Here is a 21,802-nt window from a genome sequence, read left to right as displayed (position 1 = left end):
CACACCACACCGCTCACAAACTCCCAAAATGAGCCCACCGCAGGAACACCAACCAATATCAAACTGGCTACTCTCTTTCTTCTCCATCCCACCAACGGCAGATCATAATGGATCATCAAGCAGCATCCTCTTAAAGAAAGCAGCAGTGGGGTTAGTTGGTGTTGCTTACATGTGTTTGGCTTTGTTGACTTTGATGTTGTTGTCCATGGTCATGGGGTTGGGTTTGGTTAGGTTCATGGTGGAAGAACCGGTGCATTTACAAGAAAGATTGTATTTTGAATATAGAGAGGCTCATCCTTCGGCTGTTTTGGATTTTGGAGTTGAAGAGTATGATAAGCTGGTCAAGAGTGTGCCCGTTGGACATTCGTGTCATGTTCGGTTGGTTTTCGTTATGCCGGAATCGGATTATAATCGAGAGATTGGGATGTTTCAGGTATGAATCATTAGTTGTGTAAAATAAATGAAGATGAAATTTGAAATGTGTAATATAGAAAATGAACGTGTCCAATAATTTATTAGATAACATAAAATTCCCTTATTAAAATATACAAAATAATCAACATATTCAGTAATAGGAATATCATGTTTTCTATAGTTTATGTGGAAATTATTGATCCTTCATATTTATTTGTCTTTTCAGACACCAAAATCTCTAGTTTTATTAGCCTCATAGCTATAATGCTTTATGAATTGATAAATTGTGATTCATAGATGGGTTTGTTACAATATTAGGAACCATTCTCACTATTCTCATCCATAAGTTAACTGACATATGTTTTATTTTTAGTATTATAAATATATAATAGAAAGATATGAATGGAGAATTATAGGTATAACATAGAATATATAATAGAAAAATATGAATGAAGAATTATAGGTATAATATAGGTTGAACGGTGAGGTGAATAATGGAGAAAATGGTGAGATTGCGTTGTGGTGACAATGGTGTAGAATGGAGAATGACAGATATAACACATAGCTAACTTTCATATATTTATTAGTCCGATAATCTATGTAGTTTATTAGTCCCATAATTTATTTGATATACCCGTTAGTAAAATGTACAAACTAATCAATATAACAATAAATAATATTGTTTTATGTAATTAAGTGGAAATTAGTCCTCCATATTCTGTTTTCTTTTCAAAAACTGAAATCTCAAGTTTTACTTACGAAATGGTAGATTAATTTGATTCATATATGGGTACACGTACTATTAAATTTCATATATTCATTGTTATTATTCTTTGTCGGTTACAATAATCAAGTAACAATGTTATTGATGATTCAAGTGTAATGTCGTCTTTTAGGTAGTTGCAGAATCTTTGTCAATGAACGGTGAAGTTATAACCAGCTCGAGCCGCCCATGCATGCTACGATTCAGAAGCCGTCCGGTTCGACTAATGCAGACATTTGTCATGGCAGTTCCATTATTTCTAGGGATCACAAGCGAGACCCAAACATGAAATGTGCCACTCCTAAAATATAAAGAACGGTACTACCACCGGACACAGTTCATCAAGATTTCTTTAGTTCCAAGGGCCGGGACACCTTTTATTCCACAAGTGTACGAAGCTAAGTTAATCGTGAGCTCTGAACTCCCGTGCACAAAAAAACCGGTTCCGGAACCTAACTGGTGGAACCGAACCGGAACCGGTTCCAGTTCCAACCCGGTTGGAACAATACCCGGTTTGGGTATTTTTGTACCCGAAAATCGTACCCGGTTCTCCTATTTGTATGTCAGTACCAGTTCCAACCCGGTTCCTACCCGGTTCTTAATTGGAACCGGTTCGGTTAGTACCCGGAAAAACCGGTTCCGACGGGTTTTTTTTGAAGGGTCAAACAAAAGTCAAACTAGCCGTTGGAACCGGTTCCAACGGTAATATAGCCGTTGGAACCGGTTTTTTAGACACCAATTAGCCGTTGGAACCGGTTTTTTAGACACCAATTAGCCGTTGGAACCGGTTTTTGAGACAATAGATCCGTTGGAACCGGTTCCAACGGTAATATAGCCGTTGGAACCGGTTTTTGATGCCCAAACCTATATATAACTTGTTTCCATTACTTGTTTCACCACCAAACTCAAAAACAAACTAAAATACTACTCCTTTAGCAAACCCGTTCCTTTACCCGACCATCCAACTAAATATTATTATGGCACCCATCAAAAAAACTAACAACAAGGCTAAGAAGAGTGTTTTTGTTGCCCCCGTTCCTGTTACGGAGGACCCAAGGGTTGTTACGGTAGTCAACCATAACCGCAACCAAGACATATGGAAGAATTGGGATTTGATTGTGGATGACGAAGGTTATCAAAAGGCTCGTTGCAAACTATGTGGTTCAATATTAAAGCACGATTCCAACTCTACTTTGAGAAAGCACATCGAGAAGCCATATTGCAAGGCGTTGAAAGGGATTGGCGCGACCGATCAAATTGACTTGGGTAAAGATGGTACACTATTTCGTTACAACACGACTCAAGTTCAAGATAGAATGGCAAAGTTCGTTATTCAACGAGGTTTGCCGTTTAACCACTTTGATGACCCGGAGTTGACGTCGTTGATTCGCGAAACTCTACAACCGAGATACACACATGTAAGTCGTACTACCTTAAGACGTCATTGTATCAGGTTGTGGGAGTGTGCTAAAAAAGAGTTAATCGAGTCTTTTCATTCTTTAGAAGCCATGGTTAGTTTAACTACCGATGTTTGGTCGGCACCACACGGGTTGCCCGAATCATACATATGTGTCACCGCTCATTGGGTTGATCCGGTGACATGGCAATTGATGAAACGCACCATCGCTTTTGAAAACTTCCCGTTCCCACATACCGCCGAAAAATTGTTTGAATTACTTGATGAAGTTATAACGACTTACAACTTGAGAAATAAAATATTTTCGATTTCGTTTGACAACGCTTCAAACAATACTAAGGCGGCTGAAAAATTTATCATTAAATATTCACTACCTTGTTTCGGGGATTTTTTTCATGTCCGATGTGTTGCACATATCATCAACTTGGTTGTTCAAATAGGTCTTGACAATGAACACATTTGTGATGATTTAAAATACTTTAGACTTATGTTACAAGATGTCTTCAAAAGTGGTAAAAGAAGACATCTTGAATATAAGAACTATTGCAAGTCGGTTGAAAGAAAGTATTTGGGGCCGAATTGGGACGTTCCAACCCGTTGGAACTCAACTTGTCATATGTTAAAGTGTGCTTTTGCCCAACGCCAAACTTTACAAGCTTTTCATAACAATCTTGTTGAACAACGCGAGGCCGATATGTTTCCGGAAAGTGTTTGGGTCCAAGTCGGTTATTTGTTGGAATATCTTGATGTGTTCAAAAAGTCAACAACAAAATTATCGGGAGTCTATTACCCTACTAGTTGTTGGGTTTTGCAAGAATTGTACTATATGTCTTGTGTTTTTAAAAGCTTTGCGGAGAAGAACAAACTCTTCGAAAATATTGTTGCGGTGATGAAAGAAAAGTTCATAAAATATTTTGAAATCATACCGCCGGTCTTTACTTGTGCCGCCGCATTAAACCCCTATTGGAATGTTAATGGGGTTGAAACAGCGATTGAGGAAATATTCGACAACTTAGGTATGCACGAGATTGACCCGAAGTTGTCGACGGAAGCGAAGGACAAGTTCAACAAAAACCTTCAAGACCTTTATGACCATTATTTTCAAATGTATGGTCCAAGCACGAGATCGTCTTTTGTGAAAAAAACAACTGGTAGGCCGTGCAATGACCCACTTATAAACTTGATGAATGGGATTCGTGAATCGGCATCTAAGAGGCAAAGAGGAAACACACCAAGTAGCGAACTTGGTCGATATAGTGGAGCAAACTATGTTGAGGGCGCAACGGTCGACGAAATTCGCAATATTGATTTGTTGGCTTGGTGGAAAGGTAAACAAAACGAATTTCCCATTCTATCCGCCATGGCTCGTGATTTGCTTGCCGTACAAGCCTCAACGGTTGCTTCCGAATCGGTTTTTTCTCTTAGTGGGAGGGTGTTATCTATGCGAAGAACAAAACTAACTCCCGAGTCTCTAGAGGTTTGCATTTGCCTAAAGGACCACTTGGATGCGGTGGATCGTGTACAACACAAGGCGAACTTTGAAGACGAAATACCAATAGATCGTCATATTCATGATGAGGAGGCGGAGGACGGGGTTTCTTCCGATAACGAAGACGAGGGTGAAGACGAGAATGAAGACGAAGAAGAGTTGTAATTATTTGTTTTGGTAAAATTATTTGTAACTTGTTCAACTAATATTTAGTTTTGATTTGTTTTATTATAATTACTTTTGTTACTCATGATTAATTTTTGTTACTTTTTTAATAACGACGAACATTTTATTTATTTAAAAACTAACTATTACAAACATTATTAAAACATAAACGATACTAAACATAACAACTAAAACATAAAAAACAAAGTCCGTCGTTTTAATCCGGGAATACTTATTTTTGGGTTGTAGAGCCGGACGACTCTCCCACTTCCGTTTTTTTTAGCTTCCAATCTTCTTTTCTCTCGACAATACTTATTCGTATGTTTTCGTAATGTCGAGTTGGACCCTGCTTTAAGAAACTTCGAGCAATATTTGCAACGTGCCAACTCATGTGAGTCGGTCATGAGACAAATCGTAATGAACCCAAACATCGGGGCATCTTGTTGTTTCGATCACCATAACAACGTCATCATTGGTTGCCATTTGTTGTCGGTTTAAGGTTAATTGTGGTTTGGAGTGTGTTTTATAGTTTTGGAAGTGGTTTAACAAGTAAACAAACAAACCTTGCTATTCATAGTAAGAAAATAACCTATTTATAGTTAAAAAACCGGTTCCAACGGTCAAAAACGGCTATATAGCCGTTGGAACCGGTTCCTAACGGCTCTAATTTTTAAATTTCAAAAAAAACCGGTGGAACCGGTTTTTACGTAAAACCGGTTCCGGTTCATACCCTACCCGGTTCTTAAAAGTTCGCATATCTGGGCATCGGTTCGGGTCGGGAACCGAACCGGTTCTTGATTTGAACCGGTGCCATTTTACAACCAGGTGTAAAAAAACCGGTTTGGAACCGGTTCGGGTTTTCCATTTGAACCCGATTTGTGCACCTCTACCAGCAATCACATCTAGGTGATCCAACGAACTTCAACTAATTACAGTAAACCAGCAATTTGGGGGTGTGTACGGTTCGTTTGGGTGGACTTTGTGATAAAACCGAACTTCGCTTTTTGGATTTTTCAAAACCGTTATGTATCAATTTTTTGGTTTTTCGTTTTCGGTTTTGGTTTATTCCGCTTTGCTACATGGGCTTAAATTTTTTGGGATAATAAAAGATACTTAACATTCAAAATCAAAGATAAAAACTCATGAATTTAATAACAAACATTCATGACGATTTACTACCATCCCACTTAACAAAAGTTAACCGATTATATACATTCAACAAAAAGGTTAATCCAATGGTTTGGTTTTTTTCTGTCCGGTTTTCATCGTATACGAACCGTAACCATCGATTTTATGACAACATGAAACCAAACCTTTGGTTTTTGTTTCGGTTTGGTTCTTTTCGATTTCAGGTCATTTTTTTAGTTTCACACACCCTCTACCAACAATTAGGCGACACCCTTCGGATTTGACATAGCATGAGAAATTCACCAGCCAAGATAGCAGACTTACTTTTTATGAACTTCCACGCTTTCCGGTGCTGGTTTGTTTAAATTAGTAAAAGCCCGCTGCTCGTGACAACAAGCCACTTAGATGTGATTAGTTTCCATCCCATCTAAAAAAACCTGACTTTTTCTACAAACCACCTAGTTCCAAAAAAAAAAAAAAAAAGTTTGGTCATAACAACTCTGATAAGACAAGTTGATGGTTAGGTTGGTTTGTTAGATTCCTCATACTTTTGGCATCTAAAGATCCTTTCTTGAACTACCCGAAGCAATTTAAGGATCCTTCCTTGGTGATCTAATCTAGTACGTTGAAAAAAACAAATTTGTAACATATTCCAGTTGCTTGAAAATGACATAATGAGTTGAAAAATGCTCGGAGAATTTGATGGAAAGGAAAAAAGAAAAAGAAAGATACCGCCGTAGTGCAAATTAAAATATAATATTCAAGCATCTTTAATTAATTATTTGGATATAACATAAGTTCATGGTTAGTTTGGCATCTAAAGATCCTTTCTTGATCTACCCGAAGCATAACTTAAAACTAATTATTCTTACTCAAGTTGACAATATCTTTTCATTGTAAGTTTTGTAACAGCATGTCATAACACCTGGCTACAGCAATTGTCGTAGCTTTCAATGAAGATTCTATTCGTATTAGGCCTTTGAAGAGGTATGTACCCGCCTCAACACCGAGCGAGGCGGGTCAACCCACAAGATATAGACAACGCGCTTGAAATCAAGACTTTATGAAGGCACAAAGCCAAAACCTACGCACATAGCGCATATCACATATGCTCACGCATATCACATATGCTCAGGCATCACATGCTCAGGCACCACAGATGCTCACGCATCACATATGCTCACGCATATCACATATGCTCATGCATCACATGCTCAGACACCACAGATGCTCAGGCATCACATATGCTCACGCATATCACATATGCGCGTGGCGCATCCGCGCGTGGCGCATATCACATGCTCGTGCATATCACATTTGCGCATGAAACATCTGCGCGTGAGAATAAAGAGAAGACCTCGCGCATCCTCAGGATAGGCGCGTATCACACATGCACATAATCAACCTCGTCCTTATCCAAATCAGGATTAGGGCAACCTTGATTGTGCACGTCAGACAACCTTCCAGAAGGTATCTTTTTAAGGAATAATAATATACTGATGTTGACAGCTGCCAATGAAAGGTGGACAACTCAGCAAAACCCATGTGCTACCACGTGATTATAACCAATGAAAAAGCACCAGGTGTCCAAAAGGACACGTGGCGCAAAGCAACTGGAAGAGGCCAACCAAGCCCTAATTGGGTCTGAGCCCAATCATGGGAAACCCTAGCACTATAAATATCACATCAACTCCACAAGGAGAGGACATCCAGTATCATCCAATATCATCTGACAACACACAATAACAGAGTATTCAGCTATTAAGCAATACACTCCAAATTCCTTACTCTCACATATTATTATCTTCTCCCACAAATACTTATTCTCACACCGGAGGGTTACCCCAAAGAGGACCCCTCTGTCCCTTTCTGAGGGGTAAGTTTACGGTGCTGTTCATTTTGTAGGTGGAAGAACCCAGATCCAAGAGAAACGATCAGTGAAATAGCATAATCACACCTGAGGAAAGTAGATCGTCTACCAGTGAGTCAATCCACGTTTCTTCAGCCTTTATATAAACGATCATTCGTCTTCTGTAATACCTCGCAATTCCATTACTGTTTCTTTCTTTATTTCCATCTCTCTTTGTAGTTTGTTGTACCCATATAGCGCGCTTGATGGAGGACTTAGAAGAGGATAGTCTTTTAAGCTTTGGGCTAGCAATCATGATCGATTCTGGCCGCGAGAGAAAGCTGAAAAGAAAACGAAGGCAAAGTTTTAAGTCGTTGGATATAAATGGAGTCTATGAAGGAAAGATGTTTAATCTTTTAGAGACAAGAGAAATGATGTTGAAAAAAGGAAACAAAAGAAGAGAAGCGGCGCCCATTGGCGAAGATGGACAAGGCCTCCATTTGATCCATTTATTGCTCATGTCCGCTACTTCTCTCGAAGAGATGAAACTCGATTCAGCAATCGAGAATCTAAGGGAACTGTATAAAAATGTATCTTTAAATGGTGATTCCGTGCAAAGGGTGGCAGCTTATTTTGCCGATGGATTAGTGGCAAGGCTTCTCACACATCGGTCACCCTTTCACGAGATGATAATGAAGGAACCAACACCCGAAGACGAGTTCTTGTCATACATAGAACTCTACAAAGTGTCTCCATATTATCAGTTTGCCCATTTTACTGCGAACCAAATGATCTTAGAAGCATTTGAAAGGGAAGAGAACGATAATAATAATAATAATAATAATAATAATAATAATAATACATTACATGTGGTTGATCTCGATGTAGGCTACGGTTTCCAGTGGCCTTCCCTAATGCAGTCACTTTCAGACAAGGCCACTAATGGAAACCGTGTGTCTCTTCGAATCACAGGGTTTGGAAAAACCCTGGAGGAACTTGAAGAGACTAAGGCAAGGCTTGTTGGTTTTGCGAAAACCTTTAGGAACTTATGCTTTGAGTTCCAAGGGATCCTAAGATCAAAATTTGGATTAAAATCAATACGAAAGAGGAACAACGAGACACTTGTTGTAAACTTAGTCTTTTATTTAAATTCCTTGTACCACTTCAAACGCATATCTGATTTGTTGCGATCCACACGCATGCTGAACCCTTCGATCATAGTTTTGATTGAACAAGAAGGCGGTAGCAGCCCAAGAACATTTCTATCAAGATTCATCGAGTTCTTGCATTATTATGCAGCCATGTTTGATACACTAGATGACTTTCTTCCTCTTGACAGCCCACAAAGGCTACAAATTGAGAAGAACCATCTTGGCAAAGAGATAAAGCGGTTAATGGACTTTGATAACGACGAGTCCAATTCGCCACACTTCGAAAGGATGGAAACATGGAAAGGAAGGATGGAGGGTCATGGATTTGAAGGGTTGAGTCTAAGTTCAAAGACCATCATTCAAGCAAAGCTCCTGTTGAAAATCAATAGCCCTTACTGTCCGATTCAGTATGGTGGTGAAAACAGAGGGTTTACCGCCTTCGAAAGAGAAGAAGGCAATGCCATATCTCTAGCTTGGCAAGAAAAATGTCTGATTACAGCATCTGCATGGCAATGTGCAGGAGGAATATGATCAACCTTATCCAGCTTGTAGTTTTTGTTTTTGACTTTGTAAATTATAAGTGTGATAATATGGGTCCGGAGTGTGTATGTGACACATCTTAATATTTTTGTCTTCCATGTTGATGTTGCAAGAATCTTCAAGCTTTGCTCAAAAAGGATTTTCTATGTATGGCCCATTGATTATTTCTACCGGACACAATCTTGTTTTATCCATTTATTTGTTTGTTTTAACAGAAAAGTCATTATTCCTATTTCCTACATCTTATTTAATTATTTACATAAGTTACCCTACCTAAAAAAAGTTACTGGTTAATGAAGAAAAAGTTACTTATTGCAAGGAACTCAATTTATGAACGTTGCTCATCCAGCTGTTTTAACGATTGTTAGATCGATTTATTAAATCAAGTTGGCTAGGCCTAGACTCTAGAGACTCAAGGTCTTTAGCTTTAATAAGTCTAGTCTAGACTCTACACTACAAGAAAGTTATTCTATAATGACGACCTTATAACTACTACAACAACATGTCGTTGGCAGTCGGCATAGATCACCTTCAGTGACGACTGCCGTCGCTATTTGAAACAAATAATATATCTTTCTGTCACTTATAGCGATAACATGTCGTCGCCATACGTTCAACGAGAAAGTGAAAATGCTAGGTGCTAAGTAAAAACGTACTTTTTGAAGGGACACATGATTCATGTCAAAAATTACAAGGAGTCAATCAATTAAAACTTCTGTAATAGAACGCATCCTGCTACCTAAATACATAGACGCAAATTACAATTCTCTCATACCATTATTTAACAATTCTATCTTCGCATAATCTTTGTTTTTCTTAGTTTTAAATATTATTCTTGTAATTTCAATTATTTATGTACTTCTGTTTAATTTTCTGTTTTTTAACAAATTCATTTAACTTTTCTGAAGAGGTATGTACCCGTCTCAACACCGAGCAAGGCGGGTCAACCCACAAGATAAAGACATTATGAAGGCACAAAGCCAAAACCTATGCGCATGGCGCATACAAAACATGCTCAGGCATCATATGCCTAGGCACACATATGCTCGCGCATCACATATGCGCGCGGCGCATCAGCGCGCGGCGCATATCACATGCTTGTGCATATCACATCTGCCCAGACACACATGCTCGCGCATCACATATGCGCGCAGCGCATCAGCGCGCGGCGCATATCACATGCTCGTGCATATCACATCTGCGCATGAAATATCTGCGCGTGAGAATAAAGAGAAGACCTCGCGCATCCTCAGGATGGGCGCATATCACACGTGCGCATAATCAACCTCGTCCTTATCCAAATCAGGATTAGGGCAACCCTGATTGTGCACGTCAGACAACCTTCCAGAAGGCATCTTTTTAAGGAGTAAGAATATGCTGATGTTGACAGCTGCCAAATTAAAGGTCGACAACTCAGCATGACACATGTGTTACCACGTGATTACAACCAACGAGAAAGCGCCAGGTGTCCCAGAGGACACGTGGCGCAGTGCGATTGGAGGAAGCCAACGAGGTTGAGCCCAACCGGTGGTAACCCTAGCACTATAAATACAGCATCAACTCCACTTTGATGACACATTCATACTCAATCATTGACAGTTACAAGCAGTGATAACACATTCAATCATATTGAATCACATTCATTCACAGTCAGTTACATACAAAACAGACAGTCTCACAATCAGAGGGATTAAGCTATTCAGCAATACTCTTGAGATTCTCTGACACACATTATTATCTTCTCCACAAATATACTGATTCTCACGCCGGAGGGTTACCCCAAAGAGGACCCCTCTGTCCCTTTCTGAGGGGTAAGTAACGGCGCTGTTCATTTTGTAGGTGGAAGAACACAGACCCAGAAGAACCATCGGTGAAATAGTATAATCACACCCGAGGAAAGTAGATCTGCTACCAGTGAGTAGATCCACGTTTCTTCATTGGCGCCATCTACTGTTACAAACGGCAATCAGATCTCATCAGATCTATAAAAAAAAAAAATCAATCACCATGGTTTCTGGCGTTCGTAACGTTGATCAAGCTCTGGAGGATATTGAACGTGAGGGTGTTAACGACGGACAGCAGGTTCTGAGGGTACCGCGTGATTCTACGCGTACCACCAGCAACCGTCCCTTCGTCACAACCCCTCACGGCCAGACTGAAACTCCTCCAGACGATCTCACGTTACAAAATATGGCCGGCGCGAAGCTGAAAGGACCAATGGGTCCAGAAGATGAAGCAAATGATCCGAATGAATGGCTCATAAACGAGCAGCGGCGTCTGATTGAAAAGTACAACGAATTGGTCAAGCAGAAGAAGCTAGCCGACCAAACACAAAGGCAAGCTTTTGATAAGCAGACTACAAAGAGGCCGCGCGCGCCGGAAGAAGGACATTCTGTTCACACTGCACACACTGAGTTCAGTGATGAAGAAGTGCATAGCATGAGGAAGACACGGGATACTCATGCAGGAGGCTCACAGCTCCGCGCGCCTGTGAACATGGCGCCTGGAGCCAGAGCAGATCTGGATCTGCACATGCCGTACAGCCCACCGGTCAGAGGGCAAGTGGACGTAACCACGCCCTACAGACCAGCCATCCTGGTAAAACACTCAAAGTTTACTGCGCGCATCGCGCAGGCTCCCATCCAGCACAAGACAAAGATGCCAAGTGGTCTGGGCAAATATGATGGCACAACAGATCCAGATGACTTTTTGCAAGGTTTCTATAACACGGGAAACCTAGAGAGCTGGACGATGCCAACATGGTGTCATATGTTTGCTCGCTGCCTCACGGGCGCAGCGCGGGTATGGTTCGAGAGCTTGCCGACAGGGCAAATTGATGGGTTCGAGGAACTATTAGAAAAGTTCCAAGCCCACTTCGTACAGCAGCGCAGGCACACGCGCGATCCTGATGACATCATGCACTGCATACGCAGGAATGATGAAACGATTGAAGATTACATCACTCGTTTCAATCAGGAATCCCTGGCAATCGGGGGTATAACTGAGCAGCTCCTGCGCGTGGCCTTTATACAAGGCGCGCGCAGTGATCAACTCCGCCGGGCTCTCGTAAGCAAAGATGGTATGCCCACCACGTGGGCCAAGTTAATGGAGGCATCGCGAGTTTTCGCGAGAAATGAGAAACAGATTGCCCAAGATAGGGCAAGAGAAAGAGCGCATCAGGCAGAATCACCGCGCAGCAAAGAGAAGAGGGCCAAACAGAACTCTGTATGGTCCAGGTTGCAGCCAACAAGTTTTTCTTCCGCGGAAAAACAATCACCCCAGCCCCAAAAAGAAGTTCGTAATCGCGGGGAGGGTGACAAGAGGGAGGGCGGCAGAGATCCTAGCAGACCTCTGCCAAGAATATGGACACCCCTCACTAAAACACCTTCACAGGTGTTAAGTACTGAGAATGTCCAATTCAAGCCCCCCAAGCAGCTACACTACAAGGGACCGCAAAACAGTGGCAAATATTGTGAATTTCACAGGTCCCCGGGCCACAACACCGACGCATGCCATCATTTAAAGGATGCGATCGAGAAGGATGTAAAATCTGGCAGGCTGGCTCACTTGGTGAAAAACCAAAGAATAGAAGATGAGCAACCGGAAGGAGCCTCTGCCAGTAAGAAATACAAAAGAATCTGTGTGGCTGAGGGGGGACGACAAGGGCAGACGTCAAAAAAGAGAAGCGCGCAAATCCACGGAGATTGGCGCGAGCAGCAAGTCATCTTCCCAAGAATCAGGGGAGGCCCTTCAATAAGCAGTCCTCTCGTCATCACCACACACATCGCTCATTACGAAGTGTCAAAGGTCCTGGTGGACACTGGAAGCGAATCTGACATTATGTATGAGCAATGTTTCAGAAAGTTAGACCCGGCAGACCAAGCGCGGCTCGAAATTGTGAACGCACCAATCTGTGGTGTCTCAAATGAAATCATACATCCCCTAGGCCAGATTCAGTTTGAACTAACTATGGGGGATGATGAGCACAAGCGAGCCGAAGTTGTCAACTTCTTGGTCTTGCCCACCACGTCATGCCACAATATGATCCTGGGTAGGGGAACGATTGCCCAATTTAATGTTGTACCGTCGCCAGCGCACGGCGCATTGGGGTTCCCTACACCAACAGGCGTAACATTTGTTTACCGCGATCATTTGTGCGCAGTGACAAGCACGCCGCGGGAAGGGAGAATGAAACTTCCAATGGCTGACAATGCGCCAGAGAAGTGGATTTTAAACCCAAAATTCCCAGAGCAAACGGTCACAATTGGCGCTACCATTTCAGACGAAACGAGATTGAGAATGAAAAAGTTGCTCACAAAATACACGTCGGTTTTCGCGTGGCAACACTCCGATATGACGGGGGTCCCGCGAGACTTGGCGCAACATTCTCTTAACACGTTCAAGTCGGTGGAGCCAATTGCTCAGAAAAAGAGAATCATGGGGGATGAAAAGGCGAAGGCCATGAATGAGCAAGTGGAGGACCTGTTGCGCGCAAACATCATTCGCCCGATCCGATACCAGACGTGGGTAGCCAATCCTGTGATGGTAAAGAAAAGCAACGGGTCATAGAGAATGTGTATTGACTTCAAGGACCTCAACAAAGCATGTCCGAAAGACTGTTACCCCCTCCCAAACATCGACGCAAAGGTGGACTCCGTGGCGCCATTCAATCTCAAATGTTTCCTGGATGCCTACAAAGGCTATCACCAGATTCAAATGGCACCACAGGATGAAGACAAGACTGCCTTCAGAACCGACAAGGGTGTTTTTTGTTACACAAAAATGCCCTTTGGTTTAAAGAATGCGGGCGCAACCTATCAGAGACTTATGGATTCGGTTTTCAGTGAACAAATCGGAAGAAATCTAGAAGTCTACGTTGATGATTTGGTGATCAAGAGCAGGGAGGAGAGACAAATGCTCAAAGACATCGAGGAAACTCTTCAGCGCCTAACGGAAGTTAACATGAAGCTCAACCCGAGCAAATGTACTTTCGGCGCGGAAGAGGGGAAATTTCTTGGTGTAATGGTCACTAAGGATGGTTTCAAGGTGAACCCTGAAAAGGTGGAAGCCATCCTTGACATGCCTTCACCATCCACCATGAAAGAGGTTCAGAAGCTGAATGGTAGATTGGTGTCAATCAACAGGTTCCTAGCGAACCACGCCAGCAAATCTACTCCATTCGTTAACACTTTGAGGAATTGCTTGAAGAAGAGCCAATTCAAGTGGACGCCTGAGGCTGAGCAAGCTTTCAGTGAGATAAAAGAATGTCTCATAAAGCTGCCCGCGCTCACAGCTCCACTTCCTGGCGAAACCCTTACATTGTACTTGTCAGCTGGAGACCGCGCCATCGGCGCAGTATTATTGGTGGATCGCAAGGGGATCCAAACGCCAATATACTATGTGAGTCGGGTGCTGACAGACCCTGAGACGCGCTATTCCATCATGGAAAAGTTAGTTTTGTCACTAACACACGCGTCGCGCAAGCTTCACAGATACTTCAATGGTCATCCGATTGAAGTTCTGACAGGTTACAACATCCAGCAAGTCTTGCGACGCCCTGCGCTATCCGGAAGGCTGACAAAGTGGGCGCTGGAATTAGGTGAACACACGATCACTTATAAGCCCCGTCCAGCGATAAAGGGTCAAGTTTTGGCGGATTTCATCACGGAAATCCCAGAGGGAAAGATTGAAGAAGCTCAGCGCGAGGTAGACCCTCCGCGAGCAAATGATGAAGAAGATGTTTGGAGGCTATTCACTGATGGAGCCTCCAACAGCGAAGGGTCCGGCGCAGGCCTCAAACTGGTGGACCCTGATAATCATGAATATACTTATGCTATTAGGTTGGACTTCAAGAGTACCAACAATGAGGCTGAGTATGAAGCCCTGCAGGCTGGTCTGCGCATTGCGCGCAAGTTTGGAGTTAAAAGGCTAGAGGCCCATGTTGATTCTTACTTGGTAGCTGCTCAGGTCAACGGCCTATATGACGCCAAGGAGAACACAATGCCTCTATATCTAGAGCAGGCAAAAAAGTTCGTTGAGCAGTTTGACTTCTTCAGAATCATACACATCTCGCGCAGCGAAAACAAGTCCGCTGACGCGTTGAGTAAGATGGCATCAACTAATTTTGATCACTTTGGCAAAGATGTCAGGGTGGAAGTGATGAGCAACCCGTCAGTGCAAACGCAATCGGTCCTTGTAATTCATACAACCCCTTCATCCTGGATAACTCCAATAATGGAATTCCTGAAGGAGGGGACGTTACCGGATGATCGCGCACAGGCGAGAAAGATAAGACACAAGGCGCAGAACTATGAACTACTTGATGGTACATTATATCGGCGCTCTTATCTTGGACCGCTCATGAAATGCCTGGATGCTGAAGAAGCAAGCTATGTGATTAGGGAGATTCACGAAGGAATCTGCGGCATACACGCTGGCCCGCGCATGGTGGTTGCCAAGGCAATGAGCTCGGGCTACTATTGGCCAGGCATGTACTTGGATGCGCTAAAAGAAATACAAAAATGCAAGGCATGTCAGAGCTACGCGCCAAACACCATGCGTCCAAAGAACAACTTGATTCCAGTGACCTCCGCATGGCCTTTCCACAAATGGGCCATTGATATTGTGGGGCCCCTGCCGCAAGCGCAAGGGCGAGTGAAATTTTTGGTAGTGGCGATAGACTATTTCACAAAATGGGTTGAGGCCAAGCCACTAGCAAAAATCACAGCTGAGGCGATGAAGCAATTTATCTGGAGCCACATCATTTGCCGTTTTGGCCTTCCTATGGAAATTGTGAGCGACAATGGCAAACAATTCACTGACAGGAAGATATCCAGCTGGCTCAAAGAACTGCACATCAACCAAATCTTCACTTCGGTCTACCACCCTCAAGGGAATGGCCAAGTGGAGCGCGCGAATCAAAGTTTGTTAAATGGGCTGAAGAAAAGATTGGAGGGAGAATCCCATTCTTGGGTCGAAGAGTTACCTGATGTCCTGTGGGCGCACAGGACATTAAGCAAAACTAGCAATGGCGAATCCCCGTTCAGCCTAACCTATGGGACTGAGGCTATGATCCCAGCAGAAATTGGATGCCCATCCCATAGGGTACTCATGATGAGCAAGACTGATAACGAGCGCGAAAGAAGATTGGACCTCAACTTGCTTGAAGGGCGCAGAGAAGCCGCTATCATCAATGAAGCCAAATACAAGAAAAAGCTGGAAAAATATTATAATCAGCGCGTTAAAGAATGCCACTTCAAGAAAAATGATTTTGTCCTTCGAAACAATGAAGCTAGCCGCGCGATACCCCCAGGAAAAATGTCCCCCAATTGGGAGGGACCTTATCAAATTTCAGAAGATTTGGGGAAAGGCGCGTACACTTTAAAAGATTTGAATGGCAAAAAGATACCGCGCGCGTGGAACGCAGCACAGCTTAGAAAATGCTTCATGTAAATGTTCAAATATGTAATCAAGGCTTTTAAGCCATCATGAATGATGATTCGCGCTATCTTTCAATATTTGTTCTATTACCTTTGCATACATGTTTCACACTTCCTTTATTAATTTGGAACAATATGACAACACTATATTGACTTCAAAGCAAAATAAAGCGAAGCAAAACATACATGCGCGAGCCTTAGCTCAAACGCGTTAACGAGTCTTAACTCTAAAACGCCAGGGCCTTAGCCCAAACTTACGAGCCTTAGCTCAAACACGTTAATGAGTCTTAACTCTAAAAACGTCAGGGCCTTAGCCCAAAACAAAGAGCCTTAGCTCAAAACACTCACAAACATCCATCTTACATCCCGCGCAGCCTGATCATAAAAATCCTTAAACACAACTAAGGCAAAGTACATGCCATATCATGTTAAGGTCTCAGGTCGAGGTCTCGCGCGGAATCATAGTGGATATCTGAGTAACACACGCTGACATGTAATGGCTAAACTCATACTTCCATATAAATACCGCGCGACAACGACGCGCAAAAAAAAAGAAATAATGAAAAGTTAGCGCGCATGTCAGCATAAACAAGATACTGCGAAACCACAAACAAAATAGAACAGAGGTTAAGTGAATAATTTCCTTACAACCTTGTTCTTATTTTAACGTGCAAGCATATCTTATATCTATACAAGCAAACATGAAGAGATGAATGGAAATGCGCAAGATGTGAAAAAGAGAAAACAAGTTTCATTCCATTGGATTGAAATTTACAAGTATGATGAGTTACAAATTACAAGTATAAAAAATTAAATATGTAAAATTTGATGAAGGGCTTCTCAAGTCTCCACGTCGACGTCAGCCACTTCATCACCTTCATCATCTCCCGCAGCATCTGACGCGGCCTGCTCCTCATCTCCGAACTGACCATAGTCAAGTTCTTCCTCCTCATTGGAGTCTTCTATCACGACGGTGGCAGGAGCAGATTTATTCGCAGCGCCAGAGCCGCTGGCAGGGGCAACATCCCCCGCGCCACCATCATCGCCACCAGCCCTCTCGCATTCATCGAGCAACTTCTTTAGCGCGCCGAGGTCGGGCTGGTCAGCAAGCGCAGCTATCTGCAAAATCATTAGAAAAGTATTGAGTACAAAACACTTGGAAAAATTAGTCAAGTAAAACTCATTAAGGTCAAGGTACCTGCATAAGGATGGGGATGGGAGTATTCATGTACTTTTCCCCACCGCGGCCATGTCCGCGCAGGCCGCGTCGCTCTTGTAAGGGTACTCGGATGGGTTCTTCTTCAACATGCCATAGTCATACCCATCCGTAAACCCTTCAGCTAGGCCCACCAAGCGCGCGGCGGCATTGCAGTCCATCACAAGGGCCTGAAACTCGGCGGAATATTTCATCGCCAAAGCGCAGCGAGTTATGCCCTGTGACACCAGCCATTGGCGATCCTGCGCGAGGCCAGCAACAGACGTCTCGAGGACAGGAACCTGGGAGTTTAATAACTCAACAGTTTCCTTAGTCTTTTTTAGCTCCTCCTTATCAGACGCTGCTGCCGCCAAGATTTTTTCTTTCTCCGCCTGCGCAGCACCAAGTGCTTCCTGGCTGGACTCCGCCGTCGCCAAGGCCTCATCTCTATCGGCCTGCGCGGCCGCCAACTCCCTCTTCAGGCGCGCAACCTCGCTCTCCAGTGATGATTTTTCAGTGATACTCTGGACGATAGCTTGGTCACGCGCCTCAGCCTGCTGTTCCAAGACACGCACTCTACGCGCGTACTTGGCAACTTCGGCCTCCGCCAACTGCTGCTTCTCCCGCGCAGCTTGGAGCTCATGCCCGCGCTTAATATAGGCGGTGTTGGCACTTGCTCTATTTTCGCTGAGCTCCGCCTGGAGTTTCTCAGCTCGTGCGCGAGCATCAGAAAGGTTCCAGGCAGCCACCTTAGCCTCTTGCTGGGCTGCCACAAGAGCATCGCGTACTTTAATATAATCGCGATGAAGCTCTTGGGAGGCAGCAAAGAAAGCTGACCCAGCGAAAATGTGATCGTTGAGCAAGTCAGCGCGAGTGCGCTCCTCCTGATACCTCCTTTCAGTAGGAGGCACGGCATGAGCCCAGAAGTCCTCGCATACGCCCATGGATTGGAAGGAACTTTCTTCATTAATATTCCATCTCGGGCGATAAACGTGGTCACCTTCCTACAAAACACAAGAAATGTTCTAAGTCATAAAACATACTTATATGGAGGTACGCGCAGCGGAGCAACAAATTAAAACATACCTGCGGGGATGAAGCAGAAAAGTCAGCGCCAGCCCCACCAGAAGTATGCGCTGCGAAGACTTGTGGCATCGCAGGGCTGGCGCGGTCTCCCAAGGAGTCCTCAGCTTGAGCCCCCTCATCCTCCTCATCTTCTTGAATAGGCCTTTTCTCCTGCGACCTGGGGGGCTCCAAACCAGCCTCCCGGAGAGGGCTGCGCGTAGGAGGAGGCGAGGGAGGTCTCGACGCCGCCAGTTCGGCGCGCAATACGGCTTCCTGCTCCTTTGTAACCCCAATAAGGGGAGAATCAGCATTAGCAGGAGCAGGACCAGAACCAGCGTCGCCGCCAACGGCGCCAGGAGTGTCGCCAGCAACTTGCACGCCAGCTACAACTCCTATGAACAAATCAACAAGGAAAAATGGTTTATGACTGAATCCAAAAGAAAAATAAAGAAGACAAGTGTGCAAAACATACCTTGGCGCAATTCTGTTCGCGCGGCGAACATCGCCATAAAATTCATTCTACCCTTTTCAGAGGGTAGAACAGGGGACTCCGAAGCAGCCCCCGGCGCAGCCTCATCACCTTGTGGCGCCTGTGGCTCATCTGCTACCGTCGCCGGTTCTGCAAACATTCAAAGGAGGAAAGGTTTAATAACAATTCAGCCAGATGAAGATAAATAAAGTATACCTGTTGTAGGCGCAGCACGGCTTCTCTCTTCAGCCGCGCGAAAGGAGGAGGCGACGCCACCATACCTCAAGTGGACAGGAGGTCTGCCCACTCTCACAGGCAGGGAAGCTAAAGAAACCTTTGTGGTAAACACCTGGGTTTCCTTAGGTCCCTTCGTTTGAGCATGGGGATGAGCGACAGGGGTGTCATCTTTCTTCTGTTTCTTACTGGCCCCTGCGCCAGATTTCCCCTTAGCTTTGAGCTTTAGTAGGGGCGCCTCCTCTTCCTCCTCCTCCTCTTCCGCGAGCTCTAGCTCGTAGTTTTCAAGCGCATCTGCAAAAACAACCAACAGAACTGTTAATAAACTTGGGTATTCTAAAGGAATGAGCATAAGTGCGAAGGCTTACCAGGCGCGTCACTGTCAAAGTCAAATTCCAGATCCACTGGGATGAACATGTCATCGAAGCGATCTGGGAAACCAACTTCCCCAGCGCCAAGCGCGACGGAGCCACCCTCCACTTGTTCATCATAAGCGGCAAGGACATAATCCTTGGTGACTGCGCAAAAACAAGTCAAGTGATATCAGCAAAAGAATTATGTTCGCGCAGAAAAAATAAATAAAGCAATGAAATAAGCTTACACAACCCGTCGACTTGGATAACGGGCTCAAGCGCGCTGTCGGCCCAAAGCTTACTCATGCCGACCCCCACCAGCGCCTCCTCGCAAATTTTCTTCGCGGGGGATGGTTCGGCGGTCAGTTTCTTAACCCAGGCGCCCGTTGGGTTCTTGAGGACACCCTCATCCGCAGGCGCAGAAGAGATAGAGCGCATGGTCATACGGATGGGGATCACACCAGCCCTTATGTAAAAGAACCTCTCAGACCAGTCATGAAGGCTCTTGAATGAAACAGTGGAGCACTTCACCTTCTGACTGCGAGGAATGAAAGAGATCCAATTGTCCTGGATCTTGGGCTTGTAAAAATATTGAAAGCGCCGAGGAGTGGGTTCCTCGCGCTGGGATTTGCACATGAACTCAAAGTGAGTCACGTGCACGAGTCCAAACGGATGGACTTGGGATATATGAATCCCATAGAACTTCAGCAGTGCACCCACAAACCTTGTCATCGGGAGACGAAGGTTGCAGTGGGTGAAAAAGTGGCTATATAGGGATATATAGCCGGCAGGCGGGTCCGCCGCCGTTTGCCCGGACCTAGGCAACATGCAGCCAAACAGGGTGGGAAAGCCCTGAGAGGCGATGAGGTTGTCGAGATCGGCCTGCTTCAATTTGCAGAGGATTTCATTCCACCTTTTGGTGGCCTTGGTCCTCCCTACTTCCTCCGATGTGGTCTCAACAACCCTCTTCCCTTTCCCCTTTTGCTTCAATGTCGACATCACCACAGACTTCACACGGCGTCTTCGAGAGGCAACAGGGGTGATTGAGGGGCTAGACGAGTCTGAACTATCAGACATACAACTGCAGCAGCAGATAATCGAAAAATCGAAAAGATGAATACACTCAATTCAGAATATGAAAGGCAGAAAATAGAAAATTTGAAACAATGAAGATGAAGATAAAAATTTCCTAAGGGCCTCCTTTTATAGGCCCAAGAGAGAGAAATGTGGCAGCTGATCGGATTTCACGCGCCCTCACTCGCGGGTGCAAGCCAACGAGGGCGCGACACGTGTCCCTAACACTGTTGAGGGGACATAAAAATGTAACCGACCTGCCACGGAACAGAGACGCGCCCCCACTCGCAGGTGCTAACCAATGCGAGCGCGACACGTGTTCAGGACAGCTGTGTGAGGGGACATGAAAGGCAACTGTAGCACCTCGAGCACACGAAACGTCTGACACGTTTACGGCGCACGTCACCACCAACTAACCACGTGTTTGGACCCTTCGTTTTCAACCAAATGGATAGAACTTCGCGCAACGATGGAAGCAACCAGGAAAACGACAAAACCCCATTAAAAGACAAAAATCAGTAAGTCTAATATCCATCTTACCGTGCTCGCGCGAGATAAGACACACATTAGACTGGGGGGGCTTGAAGAGGTATGTACCCGCCTCAACACCAAGCAAGGCGGGTCAACCCACAAGATAAAGACATTATGAAGGCACAAAGCCAAAACCTATGCGCATGGCGCATACAAAACATGCTCAGGCATCATATGCCTAGGCACACATATGCTCGCGCATCACATATGCGCGCGGCGCATATCACATGCTCGTGCATATCACATCTGCCCAGACACACATGCTCGCGCATCACATATGCGCGCAGCGCATCAGCGCGCGGCGCATATCACATGCTCGTGCATATCACATCTGCGCATGAAATATCTGCGCGTGAGAATAAAGAGAAGACCTCGCGCATCCTCAGGATGGGCGCATATCACACGTGCGCATAATCAACCTCGTCCTTATCCAAATCAGGATTAGGGCAACCCTGATTGTGCACGTCAGACAACCTTCCAGAAGGCATCTTTTTAAGGAGTAAGAATATGCTGATGTTAACAGCTG

At 44.4% G+C, this 21,802-nt stretch overlaps 2 protein-coding genes across 2 annotated transcripts; both read left to right on the top strand.

The window, feature by feature from the left end:
- On the top strand, positions 1–1,598 carry LOC143553170 (seipin-1-like). The gene is made up of 2 exons (XM_077043210.1): positions 1–433; positions 1,311–1,598. The coding sequence occupies exons 1-2, from the start codon at positions 29–31 to the stop codon at positions 1,464–1,466; spliced, it is 561 nt and encodes a 186-aa protein (XP_076899325.1). The 5' UTR covers positions 1–28; the 3' UTR covers positions 1,467–1,598.
- A 5,805-nt stretch (positions 1,599–7,403) lies between these two features.
- LOC143553156 (GRAS family protein RAM1-like) lies at positions 7,404–8,907 on the top strand. Its single transcript, XM_077043198.1, has one exon. It carries the CDS (start codon positions 7,492–7,494, stop codon positions 8,905–8,907), a length of 1,416 nt encoding a protein of 471 aa, XP_076899313.1. The 5' UTR covers positions 7,404–7,491.
- The last annotated feature ends 12,895 nt before the right edge of the window (positions 8,908–21,802 follow it).

Source organism: Bidens hawaiensis, unplaced genomic scaffold (genome assembly GCF_021521415.1).
Source record: "Bidens hawaiensis isolate Kalapana, Puna unplaced genomic scaffold, B.hawaiensis_p1.1 tig00017157_1, whole genome shotgun sequence".
NCBI classification, from domain to species: Eukaryota; Viridiplantae; Streptophyta; class Magnoliopsida; order Asterales; family Asteraceae; genus Bidens; species Bidens hawaiensis.
This window is presented reverse-complemented; position numbering and strand designations above follow the sequence as displayed.

What these genes read in the sequence shown, in the direction of transcription:
- LOC143553170 (XM_077043210.1), top strand. Translation starts at nt 29, where the DNA reads ATGAGCCCACCGCAGGAACACCAACCAATATCAAACTGGCTACTCTCT. An exon ending in GAGAGATTGGGATGTTTCAG is followed by an intron (nt 434 to 1,310) that starts GTATGAATCATT and finishes GTCGTCTTTTAG; the next exon opens with GTAGTTGCAGAATCTTTGTC.
- LOC143553156 (XM_077043198.1), top strand. Translation starts at nt 7,492, where the DNA reads ATGGAGGACTTAGAAGAGGATAGTCTTTTAAGCTTTGGGCTAGCAATC.